Source organism: Oncorhynchus gorbuscha, linkage group LG09 (assembly GCF_021184085.1).
Source record: "Oncorhynchus gorbuscha isolate QuinsamMale2020 ecotype Even-year linkage group LG09, OgorEven_v1.0, whole genome shotgun sequence".
In the NCBI taxonomy this organism is placed as follows: Eukaryota; Metazoa; Chordata; class Actinopteri; order Salmoniformes; family Salmonidae; genus Oncorhynchus; species Oncorhynchus gorbuscha.
The window spans coordinates 42,209,986-42,232,165 of NC_060181.1; the positions used below are offsets into that span (position 1 = coordinate 42,209,986).

The window sequence follows — 22,180 nt, forward strand, 5'->3', positions numbered from 1 at the left end:
TCTAAACCTGTTTTTGCTTTGTCATTATGGGGTATTGTGTGTAGATTGAAGGGAAAATCATTTTAATTAATTTTAGAATAAGGTTGTAACAAAATGTGGAACAAGTGAAGGGGTCTCAATACGTTCCGAATGCAGTGTACGTAAAGAAACCCTCTGTTCTGACAAATCATCAGTATAATAACACCAGGATTCAATCAAAGGGTCAGGGGGCCCCAGTGGCTGCGGGGCTCTACTAAGTTGTTTATGTCGCTTATTGGCTGGGCACTGTTTCTGGCTGTAATTTCTTTTTTTTCACTTTTAAAGCCTGGGGACAATCCAAAAAGACCACAAAGAGACCTGATCTGACGGTCCTCGTGAGCAGTGAGAACACAGATCTAAAAATAGAACAGAAAGAAACAGTGGCCTAAATCACAGCAGGATTTATAGCGCCATAGAATTACAAAAGTTAACGAGACATTGACATTGTTAACGAGACCCTATCATAAAAAGCCCAGAACATCAAAACCCCTTTAAATGGGTAATCTTGAGTATTTGTCATATTTTGGGATAGAGATTAAATATATAAAATGTTGTACGATTGACTACATATTGTCCTGCATTTATACCTAGGCAGCGTAGCCTAGTGGTTAGAAAGTTGGACTAGTAACCGGAAGGTTGTGAGTTCAAACCCCCGAGCTGACAAGGTACAAATCTGTCATTCTGCCCCTGAACAGGCAGTTAACCCACTGTTCCTAGGCCGTCATTGAAAATAAGAATTTGTTCTTAACTGACTTGACTGGTTAAATAAAGTTTTAAAAAATTATAAAAACAGTTGATTTTAATTCTACTGAAAGCCATGACTATAGTCTTTCAAACCACAACCATGAAAGTCCTCAACAATATTGTAGGCGATAACTACACTCACCGGCCAGTGTATTAGGTACAACATCCCGTTCACACACATGGATTGCTCCGAAAGAGAGTGAGTCACGTGGCTTGCTGTATAAAGCATGCAGAGGGGCATCGAGGCATTTGATTACTGTGCGATTGAATGTTAGAATGGGCAAAAGGAGTGACCTAATCAACTTTGAGCATGGTATGATTGTCGGTGCCAGGCACGCCGGATCCAGTATCTTAGAAACGGCCGCTCTCCTGGGATTTTCACAAATGACCGTGTCTAGGGTTTACCGAGAACGGTGCGACAAATAAAAAAAACATCCAGTCCTGTGGGCGAAAACAGCTCGTTGATGAGAGAGGTCGAAGCAGAATGGCAAGACTCATGCAAGTTAACAAGTGGGCCACAAACAAATAATGGCGCAGAATGGCATCTCAGGACACACAACTCGTTGGTCCTTGTCATGCATGGGGCTATTGCAGCAGATGACCAGTCTCATCCCAGTACTAAATGGGTGTGCCTAATAAATTGGCCGGTTAGTGTATATCAGCATTTCCCCATTGCATGACTTATTTTCATTCTTCTTTGCTTTCTTCCCCCTCTTCTTCTCTCCCAACTCGTCTTGTGGGAAAGAGTAGTATATTGTGAAAGCCTGTATTTTTTAAGTGCCACCTTAGAGGGACCCTGTCACTTATCCAGTTAATAGCCATATCTTCCAGTCGGTGGTGTGTGTGTGTATGCACGCCCTCTGTGTCGCCGTGTTTGGCATTCAATTCCTAACAGCCAGCATGGAGTTTATCTCCCAGATGAGGTTTCGGAGCTGGTCCATTATCTGCTTCAGCTGTTGGTTCTTCTGTTTGAGCTTCTGTAATAAAGCACATGAAATCACATTGTCAGAGTCGATCAAACAAGCCGTAGCCACATAAGTATTTACACAGTGGTGGTTGGTTGATAAGATGCCTTTGAAAAGCTTTGGAAGGGGCATTAGGTTCAAGAGCCTCAACTGAAAGAACATACGGTCGTTTTTCATGGGAGGATTTTCTGTTTGTTTTTCAACTAGGAGAGTTGATTGGCTGACATGATCAATCCCTGCAGTAGTTTAATCTCTAAACTAACACATCTGGCCCTAACTCACAGGTATAGTACACAACCCAACAGGGCAAAGGCAATCACTCAGACAGTTGACTGAAGATTACCTTTGAATACACAAGTCCAATCTTAGTCAACAGCTGCGGTTTACTCAAGTGCCTTATTGCTGAGGTTTAGGCACAAACAAATAATGGCAGAGCTTAAGCTGCTCCAAAAGCACACCTGCAAACAGTGTCCTTATAGGACTTAAGTCAGGCCCTAGCACCAGCGTTGGAGAAGTCTACCTAGCCATAGTGGTCTGACTAGCTATCAGAAGATAGCATGCGGAGAGATACACTCAGGAGCTACTGTATCTGCAGTTCAGTGCCAATACAGTGCTATGAAAAAGTATTGCCCCTTTGTGATTTTTTGCATATTTTTGTATTTTAAGTTATGCAACACCCAATTCCCCTGTGTGAAAAAGTAATTACCCCCTTACACTAAATAACTGGTTGTGCCACCTTTAGCGGCAATGACTGCAACCAAATGCTTCCTGTCGTTGTAAATCAGTCTCTCACGTCACTGTGGAGGAATTGTGGCCCACTCTTGCATGCAGAACTGCTTTACCTCAGCGACATTTGCGGGTTTTGAAGCAGGAACTGCTCGTTTCAAGTCTTGCCACAACATCTCAATTGGGATTAGGTCTGGACTTTGACTAGGCCGTTCCAAAACTTAAAATGTCTTGCTTTTTAACCATTTTCATTTAGACTTTGATTGTATGTTTTGGATCATTGTCTTTCTGCATGACCCAACTGCGCTTCAGCTCACAAACAGATGGTCTGACATTCTCCTGTAGAATTCTCTGATGCAGAACAGAATTAACCTGGATGATCATCAAGACTCTTGGAAGAATGTTCTATGGACAGATGAGTCAAAAGTATAACTTTTTGGATAACATGGGTCCATTTATGCCTGGTGAAAAACCAAAACACAGCATTTCACAGTAAGAACCTCATTCCAACGGTCAAGCATGGTGGTAGTAGTGTGATGATATGGGGATGCTTTACTGCCACAGGAACTGGACAAATTGCCTTAATAGAAGGAACAATCCATTCTGCTCTGTATTGGAGTATGTCAGGGAATCCGACTGTGAGCTGAAACTGAAGCGCAGCTGGGTCATGATCCAAAACATACAATCAAAGTCTAAATGAAAATGGTTAAAAAGCAACAAGTTTTGGAATGGCTTAGTCAAAGTCCAGACCTAATCCCAATTGAGATGTTGTGGCAAGACTTAAAACGAGCAGTTCATGATTCGAAACCCACAAATGTCGCTGAGTTAAAGCAGTTCTGCATGCAAGAGTTGGCCAAAATTCCTCCACAGCGATGAGAGAGACTGATTTACAACTACAGGAAGCATTTGGTGGCAGTCATTGGAGCTAAAAGATGGCACAACCAGTAATTGAGTGCAAGTGGGCAATTACTTACGTTATTTATTTAATTAACAAAGTTATGTAACTTTTTGTTATTTATAAACTCAGGTTCTCTTTATTTAATATTAGGTTTTGGTTGAAGATCGGATAACATTCAGTATCAAACATAAGCAAAAATAGAGAAAATCAGAAAGAGGGCAATGCTTTTTCACGGCACTGTATATTAAGATGAAATCCATTTTGCGCTCTCTAATGCTCCTTTAGCCGTGACTAATTACCAGCCATTTTTTGCGAGCGCAGATAACACCTTCAGCAATCGATTTCACACAGCCCCTCTTAATATAAACTATTTATCTGATTGTCCTTGGAAGATATTCCGGAGTGGAACATTTGGAACAGTTCCAGTGCGTCTGTAGGGGGCTCTTCTCTCTCTTTTGCCACCAGCCTTTCACTATGAGTCACTGGGAGGAGTGTGTACTGTACTATATGGGATGTACCTCATTAACCCCACCAGTGACTAAATAAAAGCTGTTCTTTATCCTCTGAGTTGAGAGATTTATCAGTAAATCTTTGGAATTTCAGTTCAGTCATGAGACTCACACAGCAAAGTCTTCCGTTGGGAGAAAAACGGAAGACAGTGGAATATGTTTTTAACACTCATATTTCAGAGCTGCAGGTCTACGAACGATCCCACTGCTGATGGAAAGTGATGGTTCTGACTGGTTGGTCAAATCTGAGAGTGAACAGCCATGCCTTCCGCTCCTCTGACAGCCGAGCCTGCCTTCCACCACAGGGTCCAACTCCCTCCCTCACTTCAGGGATCCTGGGGATGCGCTCTCTCATTTCCTTGCCTGCCACTCAAGACCGTTTTCATCCACATTCATTCCTTTTGACATTGTGTAAGCCGCAGCAGGGTGGCTGGTCAACAAATCATGAAAGTAAACACAGAATTGTGTTTTCAGCTGCTGTCTGTAGAGGCCTTCCACAGACAATAGGCCTACCTGAGCTAGCATAGGCACACCTTGATACAGTACACTACAGTGAGCTGACAGACGAGTGTACGTGCACTCAGGTTACTGTTATAGTTATAGGGGGGGGGGTGAAAGTGTTTCCAGGGTTGTGAGGTGAACGTGACGAGTGACAGCCAACTGCCGAGAAGATCCTGCTTTCATGGCACACCTGGGCAGAGGACAGAGAGGCGGTTTCGCAACGGGCAGATGTTGGAATGCTCCAGGGCACCGGCAATACTCATGTCAGCATATCTCCTCTCATATGTACTTTATCTTTGTCCTTCCAAATCTGCTGAGTGAGAGAAGAGTGATTTCAAGATGATACCCATTACTCATTAATACCCAGAACTTTTCTCTTGACAGCTTCCGTGATCTTCTCCTTTCTTAGTCTGACTTGAAAGGGTTCCTCTCCAAGTCGAATCAGTGTGTAAAAAAAAAAAAAAAGCAAACAGACAAAGGGGATATGCATATCTGAGGGACGATTTGAAATGGAATGACTTCGTCATTAGTCACACCTTTAAAGGAGAACAATTGGAAGAAGTGCGAGCGCTATCGGAGCGGCGATGGCTTATCATATAGAACTCTGTGGACTGAGTGAACGTAGAGGCCGAAGCGTTGGGGATATTCCTCTCTCTCGCTCCGTTCCCTTCATCCGATTCTCTTCAACCCTCATCTGGAAATTATATCAAAAGGAGCCGTCCTCAATAATGGGGTGAGAGACGTAAGGCTTTTTGATCAAACAGTCTTCTTGTAAAAATTCTGGTTCATTCAAATACGCCAAAGATTTCTCTCTCGGCTGAGTGATGGAGTTCTAAGAGCAAATTTTGGAAACAACATCTCGGCCACCCCTACACTGTCATTTCTATTACTTTCAAACAGTCCGGTATAGTCCCGAAAGTACAGAGAGTCTATTATCTTACATAATTGACATTTCTTTGTTCATTGGTTGTTGGAATTTGTCCCATTAGAGACATTCAGGGTTTTGAATGATTAGACAAAACTAATCTTGTTATGATATCATACCAATAGATGAGATTCCTCCTTTTTCTGTTTCTTCTACAATTAAAAATACAACCGCCACCCTTTCAGAACCCGGCAGCTTTATAATTGAGCGGATTTTGACAATAACTGACCAACGGCTTTAAAGTTGCCGGCCAAAGTCAAGAATAGAGAGTCATGCTAAAAAAAAAAACGTGCCTTCAGTCTGGATTTCGCTTGGCTAATCCGCCCTGTCGCTGGCTATTCAAAATCGCTGCTTTCACTCCGGTTGGCTCTGGCTGGGAATTACAAGTGTAAGTGTCTGTGAGTGAGGCGAGGGGATTAGGCAGTTGGAGAGGAGAGAGGAAAGAAAAGGAGAAGAGTGTTCTCATATTGCTGCGAGAGCACCCTCCTCCATAATCTATCAGTGCTTCCTCGCTTTCATTGGCAGCCGAGGATGAGTCAGTTCTGAGCTTGTCAAAGACCCGTTCAAACGCCATATCACATTTCCACCAAACATAGCTACAATCTTCAGTCGTCGTCGGTGTTCTTTTGGGCATGCCGTTGGGTGGGCGTGCCATTGTCAAGAAAGGGGTTGGTCATGAAAAAAAAAGCGTGAGTTGAACTCATGACACTTTCTTTACAGGTTCATCTTTATGCTGCGTGGACTATCTAGTGCCACCACAGACTTTTGTAGAGGTCTATTGTGTAGTGAGTTAGGCAGGTCCCTCAGTAAGCAGTAAGAACTGAACTGAGGTGGTAAGCCAGCAGCCTTCTGATAGCAAGTGTGCTTTGGAGTTGACAGCAGCCTACTTAAGAACTGTGCACACTTTGGAGAGGTGTGTGGCCACATGGAGACATCATGTAGTCCTCTCACTCAAACCCTTGTCTTTTTTTTTCGTTCTTATGCTGCACCTACCATAAACCGTCGGCATGTCCCGTTCCATTATTTATTTGATCTGATTTTAAACTAAGAATATAATTGAACTCGATATTTTCTCAGAGTGAGTGCGCATATGAAGTGGCTATGTTGGAGTGTAAAAGTGGTTTTGAAACGGGTCCTATATGCTAGATGTAGAGTTATTTGGCGACTTTAGTTGTGAATGATACACACCTTAGAATGTGTTTAGAAATCAAAACATATATGGGCTGCATGGTGCGACGATAGGCTATTGATCATTTGAATAAGTGGCAAAAAAGCTCAGTTGCTTGTCTCGGGCTGCACAGCTGTTCTCTCATCAAATCACCCTATTATCACCCAACAGACTATTCTCAATTGAATCTTTACTAATATGTCAAATTAGTTTTGATTTAGAATGGCCATCATCAAATGGGCAGGAACAGGGGCCGGGATGGAAAATACGTGTCATCTGTGTGCATTCAAATATGGAATGGAGGCCGTGCGCTTCCCCCGCCAGTCTGTTTTATAGGCTACTTCGGTTTTATAGCGGAGCTGTGTTTAACATGAGCAACTGATAAATAAATATAAAGAACACTTATTTCCCTCCCCACATCAACCACTGTTTGAGGAGTACGCTCTCACTGCCCGACTGGTGATATTCTGCCCAAACTCTGTATGCCATGGGCTCTCAAACCTTGTTCCTGCAGCTACCCAGTGCTTCACTTGGGAAACCAAGTGAAAGCTGTTTGGGAATATCAATAGTGACATGCTTTCGCAAAGAAAGATATTTCACTAAACTGTTGAGAGCCTTTCTGCGCGCCCAAGAAAAGAATAATGGACAGAAAATGGGAGATGGATGGTGGTGAGATTCTGTATAGCTGAAGGTAAAGTGTCACTCAATTCATTCTGAAAATATTTTTAAAAAAATACTAGGCTATTCAAAACCAAATACAAATTCACTTATTGTAAACTAACTGTAATCCGCCATGCACAATCAATGAACCGACAGCGTCGACTATACATTCTCTGCCAGACTCGTGGATTTTGGAGTGTAGCATAAGGTAATCAGTCCATCCAGTATGCAACATAATACAGTCCACACTCAAAGGCGATTACTCAAATGTTTAATTTTGGTGTATAGGCTAGACCAATTATGTACCAAAGACATCTTAAATTAGTTATGTTTTTTTTGGCATGCATAATATGCAGTAGTAGGATAAATATATATATATTTTCTCTTAGGTTTGGGCTCATAAGGCTATGCATATGCATAAGTTCTAATATGCATATAGGTGTTTTGAATTAATCATCACCTTAGAAAGCGCTGTCCATTTTGTTGTTAGGCTTTGAAACAACATCCACAAACAACCATGTTTTACTCTGTTTCAACCTGCTGTTGATCATCACAGTGAGGTGAGTTTTAAAAGTATGATAGGTCTACTGTTTGAATTACAATTGTTTGATGTGATTTTCGATAGCATTTATATTGATGCCAGAGTAGTTCGAGGGACAATAGAACCCTGAGTACCAGGCCATTCGGCCCTAATCGTAGTTAGCAAGTTGGGTACTACTGACGCATGTCCAGAGTATATAAAAGGAGATTACCGTGACTCAATGGTCACATGGAATTTTAGTGTGGTCATGACTCATGACTGCGGGTCTGCTTTTAGTATCTGCACCCCACCTAGGAGCCTTAACATGTTCGATACCAATGTATGTCAGAGAGCTGATGTCGTGACGAGCCTCCATGAAATGCGCAGCCACAGGGCTTCTCTGATCAAGAGTCCTGATATTACTACTGAATTCTGCTATCCTTGTTTTCAGAGCTCAGTTTTTCCTACACAGCATAGACCACAAATACACTTGATCAGGTATACCACATTTGTTGGAGAATAAGTAATGACGCCCTTTAATCTTAATGGCCTTGCCCCCGATGGGGTGATTGAACGTTGTGCATTTGTTCGTAAAGTTACACTGGGTAGATCGGCCACATCTCTAATTACCATTCGTCTCATTGTCTAGGTAGGTGCTCTGTCACTCTGTACTACAAATCCCGCATATGTGAGACTGTATTGGCTTATGGGGAGACTCTATTTCAGGGGTACAGGGTGGAAGCTATCTTCGCGTAACAGGGAATTCCTACTGTTTGGCTTCCCGTATAGGTCCGCATTAAAACCACCCCCTCTCCCTCTATATCAAAATGTCCAGAATACTTGTTTCATGCACACCAAAGGTGAGCTTGAATTTCAGTGGTTCAGTATTGATGGAGTGGAATTTATAAAGTTTGCTGTGCCCTAAAATCGAAGGAATGTCATCAATTAAGTGTTTCCAGAGCTTGATATGGTGCAATAATGGATTTTTTTTTTTTACACCTTTATTTAACTAGGCAAGTCAGTTAAGAACAAATTCCTATTTACAATGATGGCCTACACCGGCCAGACCCGGACAACGCTGGGCCAATTGTGTGCCGCCCTATGGGACTCCCAATCAGGGCCGGTTATGATACAGACTGGATTCGCAACAGGGTGTCTGTTGTGATGCCTCAAGCACTGAGATGCAGTGCCTTAGACCGCTGCGCCACTCGGGAGCCCATTGGTACCATGGTTACTATTTCTTCCTTAATAAATATTTACACTTTGCCCTATCCATATAGGCCAATTTCCACGAGTGTAAAGGGTTAATTTCCTTCATTGAATTGATAAACTCTCCCTTAAAAAAAAAAAGCCAGAAAGTTTAACTGCCCAAGTGTACACTAGCTGACATGGGCCTCCCAGGAGGACAAGGGCCCAAGGTATGGTGGGGAAGATAACGCCTTCTACTGCTCACTGGCAGAAATACAATGGCCATGTTGTCATCCTCTGCATACACCACGCCTTTCAATATGTCCTCAGCCCTGAGCTGGAAAGCATGCAGTGTCAGCTGACTGTGGCAGAACAGTTCCCATTGATTCTGCTGCTTTTCTTTTCCTTCTTCACCCTGCCCGGCCCTCTGCAGCACTTGACCTGCCGCCAGGTAGCGGTATTGACTGGGCTCTGCTTTGTCATTATATATGAGGGCCACAAAGGCTAAACTGCCATTTCACACCCTCTCTTTAAAACCAAATGGCGGGGCCAAACACAGCCCATTGCATATGATGTATAACTGTTTTTGTGCTGGATAACGTGACTCGCAGAACAACAGCGAGTAGGCCCATTTCGTCTGACCTAAGCACTTGTACTACAAATGCGTTCTTTGGAATACGTTAAATATTCGCTTTAAAACCAGGGGATCCACTCTCACATCAGCGTTTAAGTTACTTTACAGTCAAAGGGGCATACATGTATTTTCAGTACAGAAAATGTGTAATCCCAGAGTTGAAAAGTTCATCCCATCTTGAAAGCAGTGTTTAGGATTCAAAGCCAGAGTAGGCTGATGAGGGTAGAGTGTAGGTTGTGTGCCCGGGGCATGAATTGATAAGCAATAATTCAATTAGAAGCACAAGAAGAAACCTGCCCTGGTGCGATTGGGGGCCTGTGAGATGATTCGCTTGTATATAGGGTTCAGATGGTGCAAATGGTCTGAGAATTTTGCTAGGAAACTAGAAACTCCAAAAGTTGTGGGTTCAATACCAAGCGCCCACGACAAGTTCTTTCAAATAAAAGCATTTGCACAGTGATCAGGCAGAAAAGTAGATAGGCGGGACAGTGGAGACATGAGGGAGCAGATGAGGGAAGGGAAGACTTTCGATGATACAAATGATGCCTTCAAATCAAAGTTGTTTTTTAAAATTCAGAGCCTACGAGGAGAATTAAACATCCAGTCTCATTAGATAACAACTTAATAGTCCCCCCCATCATCTCTTCGAATGATATTGGGAGAAGAGTAGAGAGAGATCATAGGTTTAGAAGAATCCAGTAGGGAAACAATAAGAACAAAAGGGAAGGAACTTGCCCATCTGGAGTAACCCTCTTACGGCAGAGTCAGAGTTGCAAAAGAACATACACAACATGAACAAGAGTATGTGGACACTTGCTCATCGATCATCTCATTCCAAAATCATGGGCATTAATATGGAGTTGGTCACCTCTCTGCTGCTATAACAGCCTCCACTGTTCTGGGAAGGCTTTCCACTAGATGTTGGAACATTGCTGTGGGGGCTTCCTTCCATTCAGCCACAAGAGCAGTGAGTTAAATTACATTCTTCTTATTATAAAATAATGGCATGTGGCTTATTAGCATATCTTGTCTGTTAAATAAACGAGCCTACAGCCTATGGCACGGCTCTAAGCCAGATAACATGCAGTAAGCCAAGTCATATTCTGTTCTTCTGAAATACATTTTCTTCATATCATCAGTCTCCTTTAGTCCTGTCTAAAATAAACAATGGATTTATTGTGATGGTGTATATTAAATTGATTAGTATGAGTGGAGGCCTGGAGATGTAAAATGTGTCAATTACCGCGAGACCGACAGACTTTTGCATGACAATAACAGCATCTGCTAAATGACTAAAAAGTAAAAATGTAGAGGGTTAGCTTGGAGAGCTCGCAGGTGTAAGGGGATTTAGGCTGGCATTTGCTCGGTAATGCCCCCCCCCCCCTCTCCATCTCAGTGCCAACGAGCCGGGCTCTTTCATCTCTGCCTCAGCTGTCAGGGGCTTACAGCATCTGGGCTAGATCTTATACGCAACCGTGAAGAGAAAAAAAGGAGGCAGGCGGAAATCTGGGAGGATGAAAAGGCGGTGTAATTCTACTTTAAAGTCTCAACCGACTGGAGATGTTATTTTAGCTCCTCTTATGTAAAGGGGAACGAGAACAGGGTTTGGGGAGAGTGGTGGCAAAGAGTCCCTTTTTGTTTTTGTCGGCCCAGAAGGTTCCAGTCGTTGGCCCGATTTACTCTTCGCAACAACATATCTAAAGTTCACAGGATCCATTTATTAACAGGTGGGAATCACGGTGTTCTGGCAGCCGAACCTGTCAACCTGGTGGCGTAACCAAGGTCAAGATAGACAAACAGTTGTACGCCTAGTCCTTCCTCTTTCTAACCAGTAAGACTTTCAGCCAGCCTTGTTGTAGTTAACGAATCCAAACCCACTTTGAGAAGAAGAAAAAAAACTCCAGTCAACTTGGTTACAAATTCCTTAAACAGTTTAACAAAATTGAAAATAAAATTGGGGAATTCACTCAAGATTAATAGCACTAGAAACTGCTGGAAAACCTTCTCATTCCAAACACAGCACTCTGATCCTTCAACAACAAGCGATGCACCGCGTTTCCCCTCTGACCTCCTGTTCACCAATTAAAAAGCCCCTGGCTGCTCTAATGGGCTACATATGAGCCTGATAATAACATGGAGGTTTGTGCACCTCCTGTGAACAGCCTGCTAATGCATGTAGCGAGAGAGAGATAGAAAGGGGGATGCCTAGTCAGTCGTACAACCGAATGCATTCAACTGAAACGTGTCTTCCGCATTTAACCCGACAGCCATATCATCAGAGCCCGGGAGCAGTTGCTGTTGGGGATTAACTGCATTTCGGTTGCTGGCTCAAGAGAGAGAGAGAGTAGTTGAGAGAGAGAAGTTGAGAGAGAGAGACAGTGGTTGAGAGGGAGGGAGTAGTAGAGAGGTAGAGTAGTTGAGAGACGTAGAGCGTAGTTGAGCGAGAGAGGGAGTAGTTGAGAGAGAGGGAGAGGTTGAGGTTTAGAGAGAGGGGTAGAGAACCTGCATATGTCCTCTACTGTATGCTTATTGTGACCCTTGGTTATTGTTGTTACTGTTGTCAATTTTGATTCTTATCTTAATATTGTAAATATCCAAAGAAAGCTTTGGCAATATGTACATTGTTACATCAAGCCAAAAAAAGTAAATTGAAGGGAATAGTTGAGAGAGAGGGGAATAGTTGACAGAGGGAGTAGTTGAGAGGAAGTAGTTGACAGAGGAAGTAGTCGAGAGAGAAAGAGGAAGTAGTCGAGAGAGAGAGGAAGTAGTTGAGAGACACTGACATTGACCCCTCCTCCATTAGTGCATTCACTGTCAGATCACAGTCAGATCCACGTGTTTCTGAAGAAATTAACCGCCAATATTCATTTTAAAAAACAGCCCAATAAACCCTACAACATAAACCAATGGTACAGATGGGCTCCAAACAGTGCAGAGATTCATTGAAACATTGAACTGAAATATACAGTTGTTCAATAACTCACAATACCAAAATAATAAAGATGGTGTCAATTTGCCTACTCAAAACATCAACTGCATATTTCAAAAAGCAGCATCAAAACCAAATTTGAGAAAACCAAAGAAATGCAACATCAGAAACAAAAAAACTAAATGTTTCGGAAAAAATGGTTTGATAATGAATGTAAAACAATTAGAAAACGCCAAGGACAAATGTCAAATGAAAAACATAAGCAGCAAAACAACCCAGATCTACGATATGAATACTTTGAAATTCTGAAATAGTATAAACAAACACTGAAACGGAAGAAATTGAATTATACCAACAAGACACTAGATGAAATTGAAAACGCAATTGACCAAAATCAGTTCTGGGACATGTGGAACAATTTAAGCACGACAAAGCCACAAGAATTAGCCATACAAGATGAAGGAATTTGGAAAAGTTATTTTGATAATCTATACAAAAACATCCCACAAAACCAATTAGAAATTCGAGATAAATTGAACATCCTTGAATCAAAAACAACTAAAATCCATTAGATTACCCAATAAGAACTAAATTAAAAGCTCAAATCTATTAAATCAAAGGTGGCTTGTGGTCTAGATAACATCAGCAATGAAATGCTGAAAACAGCACAACCGAGTTTCAAAATGCTGTGCTTAAATTGTTCAACATGGGGGGGCCTCCCGGTTGGCTCAGTGGTCTGAGACACTGCATCGCTGTGCCCCCAGAGACTCTGGGTTCGCGCCTCTGTCGTCGTCCTGGCCGGTAGGGATATCCTTGTCTCATCGCACACTAGCGACTCCTGTGCACGCTGACCAGGTCGCCAGGTACACAGTGTTTCTTCCGACACATTGGTGTGGCTGGCTTCCGGGTTGGATGCGCGCTGTGTTAAGAAGCAGCGCGGCTTGGTTGGGTTGTGTTTCGAGGACGCATGGCTTTCGACCTTCATCTCTCCCGAGCAATGAGCGATGAGACAAGATAGTAACTACTAACAATTGGATACCACGAAATTGGGGAGAAAAGGGGGGTAAAAAAAATCATTATTTTTACATTTTACATCAAGGACAAAAGTGGAGACAAATCAGACCCCAATAATTACAGGAGAATTTGCGTAAACAGCAACTTGGAAAGGTTTTCTGTGGCATTTTGATTTCAAGAATTCAAACCTTTCTTGATGAAAAAAATGTAATTAGTAAATGTCAAATTGGCTTTCTCCCCAACCGTCGTACTACTGACCATACAGTGCCTTGCGAAAGTATTCGCCCCCCTTGAACTTTGCGACCTTTTGCCACATTTCAGGCTTCAAACATAAAGATATAAAACTATTTTTTTGTGAAGAATCAACAACAAGTGGGACACAATCATGAAGTGGAATGACATTTATCGGATATTTCAAAAAAATGTAACAAATCAAAAACTGAAAAATTGGGCGTGCAAAATTATTCAGCCCCTTTACTTTCAGTGCAGCAAACTCTCTCCAGAAGTTCAGTGAGGATCTCTGAATGATCCAATGTTGACCTAAATGACTAATGATGATAAATACAATCCACCTGTGTGTAATCAAGTCTCCGTATAAATGCACCTGCACTGTGATAGTCTCAGAGGTCCGTTAAAAGCGCAGAGAGCATCATGAAGAACAAGGAACACACCAGGCAGGTCCGAGATACTGTTGTGAAGAAGTTTAAAGCCAGATTTGGATACAAAAAGATTTCCCAAGTTTAAACATCCCAAGGAGCACTGTGCAAGCGATAATATTGAAATGGAAGGAGTATCAGACCACTGCAAATCTACCAAGACCTGGCCGTCCCTCTAAACTTTCAGCTCATACAAGGGGAAGACTGATCAGAGATGCAGCCAAGAGGCCCATGATCACTCTGGATGAACTGCAGAGATCTACAGCTGAGGTGGGAGACTCTGTCCATAGGACAACAATCAGTGGTATATTGCACAAATCTGGCCTTTATGGAAGAGTGGCAAGAAGATATCTTAAAGATATCCATAAAAAGTGTAATTTAAAGTTTGCCACAAGCCACCTGGGAGACACACCAAACATGTGGAAGAAGGTGCTCTGGTCAGATTAAACCAAAATTGAACTTTTTGGCAACAATGCAAAACGTTATGTTTGGCGTAAAAGAAACACAGCTCATCACTCTGAACACACCATCCCCACTGTCAAACATGGTGGTGGCAGCATCATGGTTTGGGCCTGCTTTTCTTCAGCAGGGACAGGGAAGATGGTTAAAATTGATGGGAAGATGGATGGAGCCAAATACAGGACCATTCTGGAAGAAAACCTGATGGAGTCTGCAAAAGACCTGAGACTGGGACGGAGATTTGTCTTCCAACAAGACAATGATCCAAAACATAAAGCAAAATCTACAATGGAATGGTTCAAAAATAAACATATCCAGGTGTTAGAATGGCAAAGTCAAAGTCCAGACCTGAATCCAATCGAGAATCTGTGGAAAGAACTGAAAACTGCTGTTCACAAATGCTCTCCATCCAACCTCACTGAGCTCGAGCTGTTTTGCAAGGAGGAATGGGAAAAAATTTCAGTCTCTCGATGTGCAAAACTGATAGAGACATACCCCAAGCAACTTACTGCTGTAATCGCAGCAAAAGGTGGCGCTACAAAGTATTAACTTAAGGGGGCTGAATAATTTTGCACGCCCAATTTTTCAGTTTTTGATATGTTAAAAAAGTTTGAAATATCCAATAAATGTCGTTCCACTTCATGATTGTGTCCCACTTGTTGTTGATTCTTCACAAAAAAAATACAGTTTCATATCTTTATGTTTGAAGCCTGAAATGTGGCAAAAGGTCACAAAGTTCAAGGGGGGCGAATACTTTCGCAAGGCACCGTATATACACTATACACACTAATTAATACACCATCAAATAATATATACCCACCAACAAAAAAAGAGGGCAAAATCTTTGCTTGCTTTATAGACCATTCTCCAGGCCCAGGACTCACATTATTTGACACAGAGGTAAAATACCTGCTATATGCTAATGACTTGGTACTTTTATCACCAACCAAAGAAGGTCTTCAACAGAACCTTAATATTCTAGAGCAATATTGCCATAATTGGGCCCTGGCAGTACATTAAAAAATAATAATCTAAAAATCCTGTTTTTTTTGGGGGGGGGGGATCATATGTCAGAAACACAAATATAAATTCACCCTTTAATATGGCAGTGAATGCACTCAAAGAATAAGCCTGCAGAACATCCCAATTAGAATTTGGACCAAAATATTTGACAGTGTACGGAAGTGAGGTTTGGGGGCAACTCAATAAACTGGACTTTAAAATGTGGGACAAACATCCAATTGAAGCCCTACATGCAGATTTATGCCAGAAAATTCTGCAAGTCCAGAGAAATCCACCAATGCATGTAGGGCAGAATTGTGCCGTAATGAAAATACAGAAAAAATCGTACATATTTTTGCTACATCTAAATTCAAGTCCGAATTCAAGTCTGCAATTTAAAGCACTTCAAACCCCAGAGCTGAGCCCTCTCAGTCAGCTGGTGTTGGACATCACCAACCAAGCTGACACCAGCACTGCTTCAAAAGAAAGAATTCCAATAAACACAATTATGAACCAATCAAAAGGACTCATATTTACAACATTGGAAAAACGAAACAATATCCCAAAGCTGACTGAATTGCTATCTGACCCTAAACAGAGAATATGAATTGGGCTGATTATCTCTACTCTGTCAGATATACGGAGCAGAGACAGATCCTTTCCAAGTACAGGCTGAGTGACCACCAATTGGCAATAGAAACCGGCGGACATGAAAAGACATGGCTACCCAAAGAGGAGCATGTATGTGGTCACTGCACGACAGGGGAGGTAGAAACAGAGATGCCCTTTCTCCTTTACTGTGAGAAATATTCCTCACCAATAGATTCATTATTCACAGAAATGACTACATTTATTCCAAATGTTAACTTACTAAACACAGAGGAAAAACTAAATATACTCATGGGCAGAGGAGCAATGGCTCCTCTTGCAGCCAAATATGTATTTGCCTGAGGGACACAGAATAATAACATCTGCATAGTAAATAGTAACTTACTTATTATTACTATTATTGCTATTACTATTATTTCTATTATCATTGTTGTTTATCTTTCCAAATAGTAGTGGTATGGGTAGTAGGGTGATGGTAATGATAGCAGTTTAATGATGGTGGTGGTGGTGGATGTAGTGGTAATGATGATGGTAGTTGTAATGGTGAAGATGACAGTTATTTAGCTATAAGTTAGTTAGTTTCATTTAGCATATTTAGCTTTTATATTTATTACATTTCTACTATTGTTATTCTTGTATTTCATTTTGTTTCATTATTTACTACCATTATTATTAATTGTTATTGTTTATAATTTTATTACAATGTATAGTGTATACATTGTTGCTTTGGCAATATTGACAATGTTTTTCATGCCAATAAAGCAGCTTGAATTTGAATTTTAGAGAGAGTAGCTAAGAGAGAGAGAATAGTTGAGAGAGAGAGTAGTTGAGAGAGAGAGAGAGAATAGTTGAGAGTAGTTGAGAGAGTAGCTGACAGAGAGTAGCTGAGAGAGACATAAGCCATCCATATACAGTCGGAGTCATTAAAACTAGTTTTTCAACCACTCCACAAATTTCTTGTTAAAAAATTATAGTTTTGGCAAGTCGGTTAGGACATTACTTTGCGCCTGACACAAGTAATTTTTCAACAATTGTTTACAGACAGATTATTTCACTTAATTCACCGTGTCACAATTCCAGTGGGTCAGAAGTTTAAATACACTAAGTTGACTGTGCCTTTAAAAAGCATGGAAAATTCAGGAAATTATGTCATGGCTAATTCAAATAATCAAATAACTAATAAACAATTGGAGATGTACCTGAGGATGTATTTCAAGGCCTACCTTCAAACTCAGTGCCTCTTTGCTTGACATCATAGGAAAATCAAAAGAAATCAGCCAAGACCTCAGAAAAAAAATTGTAGACCTCCGCAAGTCTGGTTCATCTTTGGGAGCAATTTCCAAATGCCTGAAGGTACCACGTTCATCTGTACAAACAATAGTACGCAAGTATAAACACCATGGGACCATGGCCGTCATACCGCTCAGGAAGAAGACGCGTTCTGTCTCCTAGAGATTAATGTCCTTTGGTGCAAAAAGTGCAAATCAATCCCAGAACAACAGCAAAGGACCTTGTGAAGATGCTGGAGGAAACGGGTACAAATGTATCTATATCCACAATAAAAAGAGTCCTACGTCAACATAACCTGAAAGGACACTCAGCAAGGAAGAAGCCACTGATCCAAAATCACCATTAAAAAAGCCAGACTATGGTAGGCAACTGCACATGGGGACAAAGATAGTACTTTTTGGAGAAATGTCCTCTGGTCTGATGAAACAAAAATAGAACTATTTGGCCATAAAGACCATCGTTATGTTTGGAGGAAAAAGGGTGAGCAAGCAGAAGAACACCATCCCAACCGTGAAGCACGGGGTGGCAGCATCATGTCGCGGGGATGCTTTGCTGCAGGAGGGACTGGTGCGCTTCACAAAATAGATGGCATCCTGAGAAAGGAAAATTATGTGGATATATTGAAGCAACATCTCAAGACATCAGTCGGGGGAAGTTAAAGCTTGGTCGCAAATGGGTCTTCCAAATGGACAATGACCCCAAGCATACTTCCAAAGTTGTGGTAAAATGGCTTAAGGACAACAAAGTCAAGGTCTTGGAGTGGCCATCACAAAGCCCTGACCTCAATTGTGGGCAGAACTGAAAAAGCGTGTGCGAGCAAGGAGGCCTACAAACCTGACTAAGTTACACCAGCTCTGTCAGGAGGAATGGGCCAAAATTCACCCAACTTATTGTGGGAAGCCTGTGGAAGGCTACCTGAAACGTTTGACGCAAGTTAAACAATTTAAAGGCAATGCTACCAAATATCAAATCAAATTTTTTATTTGTCACATACACATGGTTAGCAGATGTTAATGCGAGTGTAGCGAAATGCTTGATACTAATTGAGTGTATGTAAACGTCTGACCCACTAGGAATGTGATGAAAGAAATTAAAGCTGAAATAAATCATTCCCTCTACTAATATTCTGACATTTCACATTATAAAATAAAGTGGTGATCCTAACTGACCTAAAACAGGGATTTTTTTACTCTGATTAAATGTCAGGAATTGTGAAAAACCGAGTTTAAATGTAGTTGGCTAAGGTGTATGTAAACTACCGACTTCAACTGTACCTCTCTTCGAGTGAGTCTCATTACCATCCAGGTCTCTGTTTGTTTATCATCAGGCCTCCACAGATCCTGGCCTGCTCTTCAGATAACGCTGCTAACCTGCCAATACCACTGGAATTCATTAACCACACAGCTACCCCCCCCCCTCCCCCTATTTGGAATTACAAATATCCATTGCATTTAATTTCTCACCTTCTCATTTGAATAAAGAGGACGGACGCTGTAATTAACAGGATATTAAGAAAAGCAAGGGAGTGTGTACGAGCGAGGGACAGAGTGAGGGAAGGAGGAAGGCGAGAGAGGAGGAGAGATGGAGAGAGAAAGAGAGGAGCTGTGGAGAATTAATAACAGGCCAGATCTCTCCAAGGCCCCCTTAATGGGCTATGACAGGAATTTATTCACACTTAGGCTGGTATTAAATCAAAGGCTGGCCGAGTGGTGATGGCTGGGCTGCAATGGAGAGGCACTGGGGATGGTCCCGGGTACTAACTGTGACACCCCCGTAGGAACTGGTCATCAGTTAGGATCTGTGGGGGGGAGAAGAGAAGGAAAGATGGAGGAAAGGAATGAGGGTAGAGGAGGGTGAAGCAGGAGGAGGGAAGGGAAAGAGTGATGGGGAGATGACAGGGCAGCAGCCTCATATCCCAGATGGAATGATTATCAAGTACTCTTGAGAGCCCAGTGAATCATTATCCGTTCTGCAGAAAACGCAGTCATTCAGGGGTCCTTCTTGGATGGAAAAGGAGACAGATGGGACGAAAATGCCTGTCTGCCAGACATCTTCAGAATTTCAATTCGATACATTTCAATTGGTCTGTTTTCCTATTCATTGTTTCCTCTCATTAATTGGCGTGCAAGCACTAATGCAAGGCATTCATTAAGGATCTAATTTGTGGTCACTTGGGCGCTTCATAGTTTGTGTGTCTCGTTGGAGCAGAGGAGAGGAAAGCGGAATTGATATGTACAATCACAATCTGCTGTACAAAAGGTCTGCTGCTCAGAGATTGAGCAATCGCAGACCATTAGGTGGCAATGAATTATGGCTAATGCATCTCTCTCGCTCTCCCCCAATCAACATAACGAGAGCAGGCTATCACTCACACACAGGACGGCCCATAAAGCAGCAAGACATTACCATGGAGGAGTCTTTTATTTTGGAGCTCCTCCAGTGTACCTCCTATACCCTAAAATACTCTACTCTTTACCTACCTTTCCTACTGCGTCGAACATCTCAGGCTTCCCACTAGATGTTGGAACATTGCTGAGAGGACTTGCTTGCCATCAGCCACAAGAGCATTAATGAGGTCGGGCACTAATGGTGGGCGATTAGGCCGGGATCGCAGTCGGCGTTCCAATTCATCCCAAAGGTGTTTGATGGGGTTGAGGTCAGGGCACTGTGCAGGCCAATCGAGTTCTTCCACACCGATCTCGACAAACGATTTCTGTATGGACCTCGCTTTGTGCACGGGGGCATTGTCATGCTGAAACATGAAAGGACTTTCCACAAAGTTGGAAGCACAGAATTGTCTAAAATGTCATTGTATGCTGTAGCGTTAAGATTTCCCTTCACTGGAACTACGGGGCCTAGCCCGAACCATGAAAGACAGCCCCAGACCATTATCACTCCTCAACCAAACTTTACAGTTGGCCCTATGCATTGGGGCTGGTAGCGTTCTCCTGGCATCCACCAAACGCAGATTAGTCAGGGGGACTGCTAGATGGTAAAGCGTGATTCATCACTCCAGAGAATGCATTTCCACTGCTCCAAAGTCCAATGACGGCAAGCTTTACACCACTCCAGCGACGCTTGGCATTGTGTGCGGCTGCTCCGCCATTGAAACCCATTTCATGAAGGTCCCGACGAACAGGTTTTATGCTGATTTTACTTTCAGGGGCAGTACGGAACGCAGTAGTGAGTGCAACCGAGGACAGATGATTTTTACACGCTACGCGCTTCGGCCATCCCATTGTTGCTTGTCATGACTGTCCTGGGAGGATGAGTCTGAATAGTTCAGATCAGCTTTGCAATAAATAACTTCAACCAGACCCCTTCTCACCCGCAGAGGGGGTTGAATGGAACTGGATGGGGGCTGATCGCTCATGCCCTGTTGTGAATCAAGGACAGAACATTCAGCTATCTCCCTCTCCAAATTCACCCGAGGAATGTGCCTTTGTTTCAACACACTTTTCCTGCCGACACTAACACGTTCTAAAGCGAATACTGGAACAATATTTCTAACCGAGCATCTAACCGAGGGGAATGGGCAGAGGTGACATAAAAGAACACTAATGTCAGTTTGGTTGCTATTTTGTGATGTCATTAAACATTTTATAAAGGAAATACTGTAACTTGGAAAGTATACCCACTATATGTGTGAAGTGTCCATCCGATGCATTGTGCATGAAATATGAAAAATTCTGAGTGTTTTTGTTAAGAGAGGGATGTAAATCTTAAAAACTATAAGAGAAAATTGTATCTATAACTTTGTACAAGTAAGTAGTCACCGCTCCCTTGAGTGAGGTCAGAAAGCATGTAAGCCTGATGGAACCGCCCCTTTTGAACAAACTGTATAAAATGAGGGGTTAAGAATTAACATATCAGACCAGAGAGACATTAAGCTGCAGCTCATGTCCAAAGTGAGGCGAACTCTGAAATCTCAACACGAGGTGCAGATGATAAAGTCACCTCCCGGACAATCATTGGTACGGCTGATTAGCTGTCCCAAGTAAAGTCTCTAGGAAAGCAAATTTAAGTGGGACCATTCTACCACGCTTCTCAAATCACTGTAGTATGCTACTCTCATCACCCCACTGAGAACCATTGACAAGGCTGGCTAGCCTATCTTCGAATAAGCATCTTCCAGAGTGAATGGAGGAAGAATAAACTCTGTAGTTCTGTTCAGGACTTCACAAGTCACCGGATACCAGACGACAGCAGTGGAGAACAACAGTAGAAGACGGATGGGGAGCACTTTTGGACAATCAGAGCCTTACGAGTGTGCTGCAAAAAAGGCCCAACACCCTTTCCAAGAAGACCTGGTTCTGACAGAAATACACAAAGAACCAAGACATTTCCACGTAAATACATTCATGATTTCTTACTCCAAGCGGGAGGTGGTTCGTGTGCGAAGTACAAGTGAGAGTAGTTTCAAAATGTACCGACGTTTAGTGTCTCTGTCTCTCTCGCCCTCTCCATGTTTTTCGTAACAAGCCCCTCCATATTGTTGTGAGTCCGCTAGGGACCTGTTTCTAAGGTATTAAGTTTGGATGTTTGTCCTGTGTTACCATTTAGTTAGCTAGTGAATAAATAATTAAACCAATGTGTAGTACTGAATCATAAGGCTCTGTTTTTTGCAGATGCAAGGCGGTTACGTCTGTTCAGAATGATTATATGATACGAGGTTATGATTAATAAGTTGACTGTTTATGGATGTAATAGGTAGAGCTTTAGAGTTTAATTAGGGAGATGGTAACTCCTTTTTTTTAAACTGCTC

At 42.2% G+C, this 22,180-nt stretch overlaps 1 protein-coding gene across 4 annotated transcripts in view; it reads right to left on the minus strand.

Annotated features, from left to right (window-relative positions):
- Nucleotides 1–22,180, minus strand: part of LOC124043640 (mediator of RNA polymerase II transcription subunit 30-like) — a 34,597-nt gene continuing 12,417 nt past the window's right edge. For 3 of the 4 annotated variants that reach the window (XM_046362434.1, XM_046362435.1, XM_046362433.1), the window contains one exon: nucleotides 1–1,739. In XM_046362434.1, coding sequence (XP_046218390.1) covers nucleotides 1,644–1,739 — 96 coding nt within the window. In that variant the 3' untranslated portion in view covers nucleotides 1–1,643. Of the gene's footprint in view, nucleotides 1,740–18,923; nucleotides 19,214–22,180 lie in introns of those variants that run through there. The other variant, XM_046362436.1, reaches the window with a different exon arrangement.